The 12,342-nt window shown below is 37.0% G+C and overlaps 1 protein-coding gene across 2 annotated transcripts in view; it reads right to left on the reverse strand.

Moving 5' to 3' along the window:
- The window catches only part of ARHGAP24 (Rho GTPase activating protein 24), a 503,873-nt gene that overhangs the window by 46,118 nt on the left and 445,413 nt on the right, over window positions 1-12,342 (reverse strand). For both annotated transcript variants that reach the window (XM_021702249.1, XM_021702251.1), the window contains one exon: window positions 3,269-3,476. In XM_021702249.1, coding sequence (XP_021557924.1) covers window positions 3,269-3,476 — 208 coding nt within the window. The remainder of the gene's footprint in view (window positions 1-3,268; window positions 3,477-12,342) is intronic.

The following is a 12,342-nucleotide window of genomic DNA, read 5'->3' on the forward strand; positions in this document are numbered from 1 at the left end:
CTCCCCTTGATTTCAAGACTTTAAAGCTGTGGTGATTTTCTCTAAAAATAGCGTCCCACAAATCTTCCTTCTCTTCAAGTGCTTGCCCCTCTTTCCATCAAGTGGCGCAGTTTATTTCCCTTCTCTTCAAATGTAGGCGGGCCTGTCCTGTGACTTGCTTTGACCAACAGACTGCACCGGAAATCACACTGTCCTCCGGACCCAGCCCTTGTGAGGCTTGCAAACTGCCCTTTTCATTTTCTTGGAACCATGAGGTATCATGTCACTAAGTCTGACTAATCTGCTAGAGATAAAGGCCATATGCCGAGCAGCTCTATTAGATGTGAGATTTATAGAGGGAGAGACAGAGAGAGAGAGATGGAGGGAGGGAAGGAGGAGGTGGGGAGCGGAGGGGTGACAGGTTGTGGGGGAGGGCATGAGGGAGGAAGGGTAGGGAAGGAGGGGAGAGAGAGAAAGAAAGGCTCAAGCAGCGTCCAGCCACGTTAGCCATCTCGGACAAGGCGCTGGACATCTGAGTAAAACCATCCTGGATCCTTCAGACCTAACTGATCTCGTGAATCAACATCATGTGCAGGAGAAAGGAGCACATCCTGGCCAGCTCCTGCCCAAAGGGCAGAACCATGAGCAATAACCGGTTGTTATTACTGAAGTCACAAAGTTCTGGCGTGGTTTGTTACAGACCTGAAACACTGAGTGACCGAGCAAATGAAGAACACTCTCCTTTTCCTCGCGGGATGCTAGTGGTGTTACCATATTGTGCTAACATTCAAATACTCTCCCCAACTCTTTTCTATAGGTTTTCTAGTTGACAGGTAGCTTCTGTAATCACTCTTTCGAAATTAAAAGAAAGGAGATTTTTATGTAGCACGAAATCACCAGGTAATTAAAAGATCTTTCAGATGAAATTTCTGATTATAAAAGTAATGAATGCTTATTGGAATCACAATATTAAAAAAAAGAAGGAAAACATCACTCACTAACCCACAAAATCAATGTTTATCTTTTGTTACATTTTCTTCAGTCTGTTTATGCATTTATGTATTTCACACAAAAAATAATTTCTTTTATAGGTGAGATCATATTTTATATAAAGATTGCACACTATTTCATTATCAGCTTGGTATTAAGAACATGATTCGGAGATAACTGCTTACAAGGCATATCTTTTCTTATAGGATCTTAAAACTTATAAATATCCCTCCATTCTTCCCATATTAACGAGAATCTTGTTATAAGAACCAAATCGTACATGCCTATAGAAGAATAATTTTTAATAAATATACTTTTCTATAATGTCATCTGCATATATAGTAGGCCATATATGATATAAGAAAAAGCCACTGAAACTTATCAATGTCACATGAAGTTCATTGTAGAAGATTTGTTTATCCCATTATATGATATTTTATTATAAGGATCCCACTGGACAAATTTCTTTCAATTTTGGAAATTGAAAGAATTAAAAAAATAAAAAAATTACATTTCTTCTAGATAAACTATTGTGTATGTCTTGTGAATAGGCCTGAATTTGCAACTACTGTTTAGGTTTTCTTTTTTAAAGTATAAAATAAGACATGGGGCTCCCCTGCCAAAAGGATATCTGTGTTTTTGAAATTTGTTCTCCAACTCTGGTTTTGGATTCATTTCTTTGTCTCCACATTTAATTTTTATCTTTCAGAGATAAATTATGAATGTCTATAAACTGTCTGTAATATTTTCTGTAAACAGGTAGGATTTTAATCAATTAATTTATCCTGTCTTATTTTTCCATTTGTTATTTCCACTTATTATTGGATAGCTTTAGCATTTTTCCAAAATTTTAATAATTGCATAATATTTTATTATATTAATGCACTATTATTTAATTAACCATACTCTATTGCTGGAGATAATAGATTGGTGTTCATTTTTTACTATTACAAAAACTGTAATAAGCCACTTTGCACTTAAGTTTTTTTCCACATATCTGATTTTTTTCTAGGACAAGAATTTCCTGCTAAAACAGTCTTGAAATATGTTACCAAATTTCTTTAGAAAGACTATAATAATTTGCACTCTTACCATCAGGGTGCCTACCTTGCCAGCACTGAGTATTACCATTGTTCAAGATTTTGTTAATGTGACTAGAGGAAGGGCATTCATTAAATGATTTAATGTGCATTTCTTGGATTATTAGCAAAAGTCCATATTCCCAAAGATGCGTCCTTTGTCTTATAGCATGTATTCAAGTGTCTTCTTGTCTATCTGTTCCGTAGATCTGTGTCTATCCATGTGCTAATTCTATGCTTTCAAAGAGAAATAATACTTAGTATGCAATTTTCAATTTTCAAGAATAAGACTATTATTATCCACAACGTCCAATACTGAGACTTTCTCCTGAGGAGAAAATCCAAAAATAGAAAATATTTATGTAAATGGATATCCTCTACAACATTATTTATAGTGGTGATAAAAGTGATGACAGCATGTCCCAATTGTTGAAATGGTTATGAACAATATACTTGTAGAGTGAAATAGTAGATATGAAAATTATGCTTACGGAGGTTGCCAGCCATCAAGTATTCAGTTAAAATATATTGTAATATTGGGGATATTTCAAATATTAATATGAAAAATATCTGCTACACTATGCTAAATTGATAATATTGGGATAAAAAATATTATTTTCTACTAATTAAAAAAGTGAAGAGAAGAAGGTAGTTTACAAAATATTGCCATATTTAACTCTTAATTAGTGGAATTATGGATGCTTTATATGCTCTTTCCTGGAACTTCCATTAGTCCCTGAATTTCATCATTCTATACATCTTGTTCCCTTATAAATCTACTCTAGATTAAGGTGAAGCTATATATTAAAAAATATAATGCTTTTATTATTATTATTAAAAAGTTATTTTAATTACATTGCCTATATCCCAATCTCTGCTTATTAATACTTTTAGTATCTCTTAGCTGAAAGAATTAAAAAAAACCACTGAACAGGAGAGGACTCCTATTTTAAACGTTCACTTTTCTGATGCCAAAGTTTAACACAGTGTTAATTTAGGACCAAAGGAGAAGAAGAAATAATCATGTTTCAAGAGGGACAAAAAGTCAAAATTTTGACTCTCTAAATTAATAAAAATAATCCACCCTTGTGTGGCTATATAATTCATATTCTAAAACCATTATAACATCAATTAAGGTTCTATTGTCTCAGCTCACTGCATTCTTTCTGTTCAGTTTGGATTTCTCAGTGCAGGATGATTAATGAAATCTTGAAATCTACCTGTCAAATGATGGCTTCTCTCCACAGTCAAAGGCATCCTGGAGCTCCTTGACGAGGTTAGCCTGGCCTGGCAGCCGGAAGAGACCCTCTTCTTTCAGCCCCCTTTGTCGGATAAAGTCCACACACTGCTCGACCAGCATTGGAGCCAGACGGTTCCCATATCTCTTCTCATAACGGACAGTGTCTTCCAGTTTCTGTCCAAAAATGCCTGGAGGAACAAAGGCTCACAATGAATTTGAGGAACTTATATCACCCCACTTGGTTATTTTTTTAAAATCCTCAATATAAAGGAAAAACAAAGACTGAAAGGCTGACAAGCATTTAACAATCAGTACCTCACAGTTTTCCAGAATCAAATCCATGATACACAACTTTTCAAAGGAAAAGGCTTTGTCTTACGCTACCCTTCTCCCCTAAATTCCATATTTAGCCCCCACACCAAATAGACATACCAAGTTGGAGATAGCCACTTTGATATAAGAAACACTGCAATAAATGAAAGTTTAGTTATTTTGTGTGGGCTCTGAGGGCCTGCAGTCCCAATGGAGTCCCTGCTGTGCACTCCATGGCATCTGGAGGTGGTGTTCCTACTGATGATGACCAGATGACTGGGCTGGAAATGGAGGCCATGATGGCTGCTTGGAAGGGACTGGACCCTTTCAATAGCTAGCCCCAAAGGCAGCTTTAGGCACAAAGAAGGACTCTAATTTTGTCCCATCTCTCACTAACAAGCAAAGAGTGGGTTGTATCTATGAAGAGGACAATAGTTGCTCTCATCTCATCTGGTTCCAGCTGCACAAAGGCAAGACCCAGCAATACCCTAACTGTGGAGATTGTTACCAGCTGGTGCCCCACCAGTGGGCCCACTGAGCCTTTACACTAACTTACTCAAAATGTGCTGTAAACTTCCTTCTTTCCAATAAAGAGTAGCCATTGTATTGGCTTCTTCTCTCGAAAGAAAGAAAGCAAGCCTCTAAAATACATTAATATCAGGTCGTAGCTTGGCAAAAATGATCAACCTATGAGGAAAAAAGGTGGGGAAAGCCAAAGCAAATGTCACTCCAGTGTTCCCAGATGGGATGAATATCACTAAATAGTTTTAATGGTCTAATGGTTTCATAAAAGGGAAAGAAAAATTAGTCTTGCATGTTGAAATTATGTGAGACTCCAGAATACTTGGGGAATTATTTCAAAAACATTAGGTTAAGAATTGAACAATAAAAACAAATATTTTACCTCCCTATCTGTAAAATAATTTATGTATGGATTCAGCAATGCAAAACCATCACATTCCAAGCAATAAACGACGGCTAACGAAGAGAAAATTTTTAGCCCTGGTAGAAACAATAAGACAACAACAAACCAAACTATTCAACACCTGATATCAAATCTAGTATTAAGGGAATTCATATATTCACTGTAGGAAAAAATGTTGAGTGAACTAATATTAATATTCAAATACATAGAAAGCAAAATTAGAAAATGGCATCTTCTAAGGGCAGGAAAATTAATGTAGGTAACAGGTCTATTCAGCTAAATTTGTAGACTTTGGAATAAGCAGTTTCTCAATGGTGTGAAACATTGTTTGCTAACTCAACAGACATTCATACCCCTATTTTCTCTTGTCATTTCCATTTTAGGGACTGGAAAATTAAATCCCTCTCCCACTGTTTAAGAAGTCTTTGGAGTCTCTAGGAAGATTTTTGTTGTTGATGAAAGAGAAAGACAGCTGGAATTGCCAATCATTCCTTTTTTTCTACCATGAACTTGGACATGCTATCTGTTGATCTAAGAGTCATCTTTTGACTATTAGATAGTAATCATGAGGGAAAGCCTGAAAGGTTCAGAGACAATGGGGATGAAATCATTGAACCACTGACCCAATACCGGCAGCACCTTCTTTATGATTTTTTTTAATGTGAGACAAATGTATGTTTAACCACTGTTAGCTGGGTTTTCTGTTGCTTGCAGCAATACCAAACTCTAACCCATACAGTGGTAATAATGACTTTGAAGATATTTTAGTGTTTTAATAACAAAGCTTGAAAATTGATTATGAATGGAGAATACTGACTCTTTTTCTGTGGAGTTCTTTTTTGTTTTCCCCCCTGTGGAGTTCTTTGATGCTTATTTGCCTGAGATGTTTGGATTCTATTCTGTCAAAATTAAGAAAATAGCCTTTCAAAGGCACTAATAGTTTATTTATTTATTTATTTTTTAAAGATTTTATTTATTTATTTGACAGAGAGAGACACAGCGAGAGAGGGAACACAAGCAGGGGGAGTGGGAGAGGGAGAAGCAGGCCTCCCGCGGAGCAGGGAGCCCGGTGCGGGGCTCGATCCCAGGACCCTGGGATCATGACCTGAGCCGAAGGCAGACGCTTAACGACTGAGCCACCCAGGCGCCCCACTAATAGTTTTTTTTTTTTTTTTTAAATAACAATATTGACATCTGGGAATACATCTTATGTATCTGTGGTTTTACACTTATTGTTTTAGATTGATAAATATATTATCTAAAGTTTCTCTCTAAATCCAGCAGAAAACCTACTAAAGATGTTGCAACTCAACATCTCTGTGTGCTACAAATAAGAACCAAACTTCCAAGACTTTGTTTTATACAGTAATAAAAAACAAACATTCTTTTCTTAAAATTCTCAGGATTTCTTTTTTCCCAACAACTTAGGGACATGATAAAAGAAGCAGTAAGTTTTGTTTTATGGCTACTCTGGTTTCTCCTCTTTCTTCCTTTTTTCCTTCCTTCCTTCCTTCCTTCTTTTTTGTACATACAGCTTTGTGTTGTGGTAAGAATTCACTTAAGAAGTATAGCAAGACACGAAAAGGCAAAAGCCCTAACATCTTTCCATTTATTAAGGACCTATTACATACTAAGTCCTTGACATATATTCTCTTATTTTCATAATAAATATATAAGGTAACTATCTTATACATGAGGAAACTGGGGCTCAGAGAGATTAAGCGAATAGCTCAAGGTTAATTACACAACCCCAAGTATTGGAATGGAAGTCCATATCCAGATTTATTCAGCCTTAAAACCTTTGCTCATTCCCAAATACCAGTCCTTTTCCTCTTTATTTAATCACAATGACCATATGTCCTCATTTTCTAGTAATTCAAAATATTAGTAAATTCTAAAAATGAATAAAATAGAGTATCTTTTTTGTGCTCTAAAAAGTGATAATAGCGAAGATGTACTTATGTATGTTAGGCATGGGTACAAGTGGTTTATCTGCATTTCTTTCATTTAAAACTCACAGCATTTTATGAGGTGGTCACCACTATTTTACCAAGGAGGAGACTGAAGCACAGAAAGGTTAAGTGACTCGCTGAATGTCACATAGCTAGTAAATGATGGAGCCAGGATTTGTTCAGGGCTATTGGATTCCAGAGCCACTCTGTATCTATTACATAATACTGTGTAGTGTGCACACTGGCTGAAAAATGAGTTACTGAGGAAGAAAGCTGCTGCTTACTAGCTTTCTGACCTAAATTTCTGTCATCACACTAGCAGGAGTAATTTCTGCTGAGAAAATGCAAATTTGGAGGAAGATCAGGAAAAAAAAAAATAGAGAAGGAGAAAACTGAACATCTTATGCATCCTGCCCAAGGAAATGATTTCCTTTATGTAAAGAGCTATGTCTATTTAGCAATATAATATGTAAGAGAGTTAAAGCATATAGATGATAGATACACATGCTTAGAGATTCCTGTGGAAAATTAATAGTTTTCTGCTGTAAGTCTGGTCTCGCAAAGAATTAGTAAGTGATTATAATAAACATATCCTTCCCAATTTGTGGCATTGGAAATAGAATGTCTCAACCATCTCTGTCTTATAATGGTAGATGTGAATTAATGTCCTATATGAGCACGTTTTTTTGTGTGGAAGGTTAGGGGGAAATTTTTTTTTAGGCTGTTTTGTTTAGCATTTTCATTGAGGAAGCAGTGAAACTTCAAATTTTAAGATTAACAAGAAAGCACAAAGGTCATGAGCCTATCCCCAACTAGCAGCATGGGGAAAAGGACACACTGACTAGCAGATTATTAACAAGAATATACTCTGTGATGTGAGTCATGCAAATGGTTCTAGCTATATCCATTTAAATTCCCGGGGAGGCTTCACACTACCTGACAAAACCATCCCTGGAATTTCTAGGTGACAAAGGTACATCATGTGTACTTCCTTTGGAAGTACATTGATGGTGTCATAAAGCATCACCAAGGAAGTGACTTTTCACTGGGCTGAGAAGGTAAATTACACAGGTGATTTTTTTATACCTGTGGGAGGCTGTTCCAACTGGAGATAGAGAGATCTAAATCTCCTTCAGGATTTGTGATGTTCCTGCTTTATGTGTGATTTATACACTCAATAGCTAGAGGCAGCCTGTGAAGTTAACTGAGTGTGATCAGATAAATATATTCATATTCCACCGATCTTAAATATGAATAAACAAACACAAAGCCAAACCTTCTTGGATTTTCTGTGCCTTGCAATTATTTATTCTTTTTGCTCCTTGGTTCCCAGTTAAGTATAACTCCGGCTCCATTTCATCACTTTCTGTCCTTGCCAACCTATTGCAATTTGGACTCTGACACTGCCATTCTACTAAAAGAGCTTTTTCTATAGTCATTGATAACTTCCTAGTTGTCAAATCACTGAAAGCCAAATTTACTTTTTGTATTACTGCATGCCTCACTCCCTTTAAAACTGTCAATGTCACTCTTCTTCCTGACACTTCTCATGTGTTACATAGTTCTTGCCTTCCAGAATACTCTTATCAATCTCCTTCTTGACTGTGCTACTTACTACAACCTTCTCATAAATTTGTTGGTCCTCTGGGTTCTGTCCTCAGCCCTATTTTTACGCTACTTGACACAATTTCTTTGCTTGAGTACATTTAATCTCACTGTCTAACAGTTATTCCCAGATCTGTATCTCAGTTTGGGCCACTCTTACGATCCTTGGCATTGGATTTCTAAGTGCCCATTAGACCTCTCAACATGGATATCTCAAAACATTCCCAAACTCAGAATTTCTAAAATGAAGTTACCTTTTCTTTAAAACCTGTTCTACTTCCTGTAATCTGATTTTGGTTATCAGTTCCAGTTATCCTCCTGAACATTTGAAGTGCCGTCTGAGAGTCAACCTAGATTCCGCCTTCCTTCATGACCATCACTTAGTCACCACATGGGTCCCTTCCAAACTCGCTGTCACTACATTAGGCTAGATCCTTAATATTTCTTAAGTGATTTTTTGAAGAGCAGAGTATTTATTTCAGGCAAGTGCTGCCATAGTGATCTTCATAATATTTAAATTGGATCGTGACATTCCTTTGCTTTATTTCTTCTAGTGGTGCCCACTGGCCAACCAAACTCTTTTTCATGCAATACGAAGTCTCCACAATCTGATCTCTGCCTCTTTATCTGCCATTCAATCAACAAATGTTTAGGTGGCGCCCACTGTGTGCCAGACCCTGTGCCATATCCACCCTCATTTCTACTGCTTGCTCACAAACAACATGCTCTCTATCTATACCGGACTATTAGTTGTTCCTTAAGTGCAATATGAACTAACATATCTTCAGGCTTCCTTCTAGAAGGTAAGTTTTGCCATCATGAGTCAACCTAGGGAAACTTATTCTGCAAGATTCAATTCATATCATCTCCTGTGTGAAGTTTTTACTAACATTCCCTCATCGCTCCAGACCCAAACCTTGATATGTTTCTTCTTTGGTTTCTTAGCATTGCCTTGTAATTATTTATTTAGATGCCTATCTATACTGGACTACTCTCTCTCACCAGTCATAAGAAGAATGTACTTTTATAATCACTATAGTAAAATAATTATTTGCATTTTTTATTATTATAAATAATATTGGATAAAAGCTGTAGACTATGTGTCTATCCAATAAACATCAGAGAGGGGTGTCTATCCAATAAACATCTGAGTGTCTGTGTGCCCTCCAAATTCCTACATTGAAAACCTACTGCCCAAGGCGATGGTATTAGGGTGGGGCCTTTGGGAGGTGATTAGATCATGAGGGTGGAGCCCTCCTGAATGGGATTAGTGCCTGGGTAAAGGGCTCCAGAGACCTCTCATGCTTCTTCCTATTCTGTCACTGGAGAATACAACAAGAATTTGACAGTCTGCAACCCAAAAAAGGGCTCGCACAGCCTGATCTCAGACTTCTAGCTTCCAGAACTGTGAAAAATAAATTTCTGTTGTGTATCAGCTACATAGTCTATGATATTTTGTTCCAGCCGCCTGAATGCTCCAAGACCGACAGACAAACTCTCTTGCTTACATTCCTGGAACTTAATTTCAAAATGGGTAAGGATAGCGTGCTCCATAAACATTTGTGGAATTAATGTGTGCATTAAAACAAAATACTTCACTTCCTCAATTATGGGAATAAGTGAATAACTCCATTGTAAAATGACACTCATCAATAATTCTCAGGCTGTTGATTTCTATAAAAACTGGAAAACAAAAAAGTCTGTGGTGTGCTGATGAAAAGCCAGAAGTTAAACAACTTTTCCATTATTACTCATATTCTCTGCTGTCATGATTTCTCAGAGTTCTTGTCCTTTTCCTCTTATAGATCATATACTAAGCCATATGGAGAACTTCCTTTTACCTATCCTTCTGCTTACTGCAATCCTGCTAGCAGAATAAGTCTTGGTATCACTAGGATTATAATAATTTTTAATTAAAAATGAACATTCACCCACGATAAAAAGACAAATCAAGATAAAAGACATCCAATTTAGTACAGAACTAAGAAACAAAGACAGTCAAAGTTTACTTCAGTCTATCACCAACACTTTCTAAGCAACCAAAAAAATCTCATATGGCTAGCAATCTCTTAATCCCAGGAGCTCCGAATCTATAAAAACCAGTGAATGTTTGGTAGAATCTTGATTCTTTTTGTAGTCAGAGTGGGGAAGGAGGGAGAAAAAGAAAGGCTTGGTAAAACGAAGAAGTGTAATAATGCCAGAATAGTGGCCTAGCTCTCAGACCAGCAGACACCGTTTATGTCTAGGTACCAAGCCATGCAATTTGCATGTATTTTCTTTATTTGACACTCCAAGGACTCTGCACAGAGGGCTCCCTTCTACAAACCAGTTCAGAAATGCTAGGTGGTCTGAGGTCACACATCTAGAAAGTGGCAGATCTGGGATACAAATATAGGTCTATACAATTCTAAGAGTCTTCCTTTTCCACTATGTTACGTTAATTCAATTCAGACATAGTTTTTTTTTCCATAGGTGTGCTGACCACTCTCTTAGGAGAATACAGGAGCAAATGTCTAAATCTGATTCCTATCTAAATGATTATATCTGATTTTACATAGTTCAGATGAATTACTGCCTTCCCAGATAAGCCCATGGTCGGTCTTCTGTTCATGGCTCTTCAGTCTTCATATATACTTTGTTGTAGGGCTTACCACATAGTAATTGTTTATGTCTCTTTATCCTCAAGGAGTGTGTGAACTCATAGATTCAAGGCAATGTATTTTCTTCGCCTACTCATCTCCAGAATCACTTGGTACGTGCTCCATAATATTTTGATATTATGAATTAATGAGCTACTCATTTAAAATTATATGGATTTGGATAGTTGCATTCTATTGGACAAATCTATTTCCATTAAGTGTGATTACAACATACAATAAACTTTAAAGAAAATGTTGGTTTTTTTTTTTTTAAGATTTTATTTATTTATTTGAGAGAGAGAGAATGAGAGAGAGCACATGAGAGGGGGGAGGGTCAGAGGGAGAAGCAGACTCCCCGCCAAGCAGGGAGCCTGATGCGGGACTCGATCCAGGGACTCCAGGATCATGACCTGAGCCGAAGGCAGTCGCTTAACCAACTGAGCCATCCAGGCGCCCGAAAATGTTGGTTTTATTCAACCATGTCACAACCATGACAAACTATTTAAACTCATTATTGCCTATGGACCAGTAGGAAAAGATACATAATAATACTGTACTTCACCAGTTTGCAATAAACCTTGAATCCTCGAATGAATAGACCTATTACCATTCTTCACTCTGGGAAGAAGTAAATAAATCTCTATCTTTATGTATGTATGTATGTATGTATCATCTATCTATCTACTTATCTATCTTTTACCACAAGTGTATATAAAGCACTTTAAGATGGCTATGAAGATAAGGTGGCCAGGTGGCAGCATATAAGAAATATAAGGACTACACAGAAGGCTTGCGTGAGCAGGGAAGACTTGATGAGAAATGAGAGCCAGCAATGCCTAGAAGGAAGCATAAAGTTTGAACAGAGAAGAGAGAGTGTCATAGCATAGTGAAAAAAAGCAAAGCGGTGGAGTAGAACATGTGTTTAGGGAGAAAGAGTGGGGCAGTCTGGGGAACTGGGAGTTTATCCTCCAGGGAATAGACGCGATAGGTTAGAAGGCCTTGATAATTACATGAAACAGTTAGGACTTCCTCCCGGGAGCCAGAGGGACTCATAAAAATATTTGAGCTGTGGGACGCTTGAGAATACTCTTTCAGGAATACCAGTTGGTCAGTGCTTTACAAATGGCCTGTGTGTTGTAGGAATTTGTGAAGAACATTAGGGTGGAAATGAGGATGGATGCTGTCTCAAAGAGTTCTTCCTATGTTAAAATAAGTTGTGTGCATGAAGCAATAAAGGCACAGAGAACTAAGGTGATAGAAACTGAAATGGAGCTGGAAGTCTAAAAAGAAGGAAGAAGCAATAATGCACAGCTACTAACTGGTTACAGTGTAGGGGAAAAGCTCTAGGGAATTAATGATGACTTATCTCTAAGAGGAGAGCACCTCAGGAAAAGACAAAAAAGAAACAAACAAACAAACAAACAAACAACAAAACAAAAACCCCAAAACAAGATACAGTTAGACTTTAAAATTTACTTCAGTGTGTCCTGTGAGAATAACAATCTTAAATTACCTAGCTAGTCTATTTGACCAGAAATTAACACTAACATTCAGGAACCAAGGTATGCACCTCCAGGTAATCAAAAGGTTGGTTATGCTTCCCATATTAGATATTAGCCTT

Source organism: Neomonachus schauinslandi, chromosome 2, assembly GCF_002201575.2.
Source record: "Neomonachus schauinslandi chromosome 2, ASM220157v2, whole genome shotgun sequence".
In the NCBI taxonomy this organism is placed as follows: domain Eukaryota; kingdom Metazoa; phylum Chordata; class Mammalia; order Carnivora; family Phocidae; genus Neomonachus; species Neomonachus schauinslandi.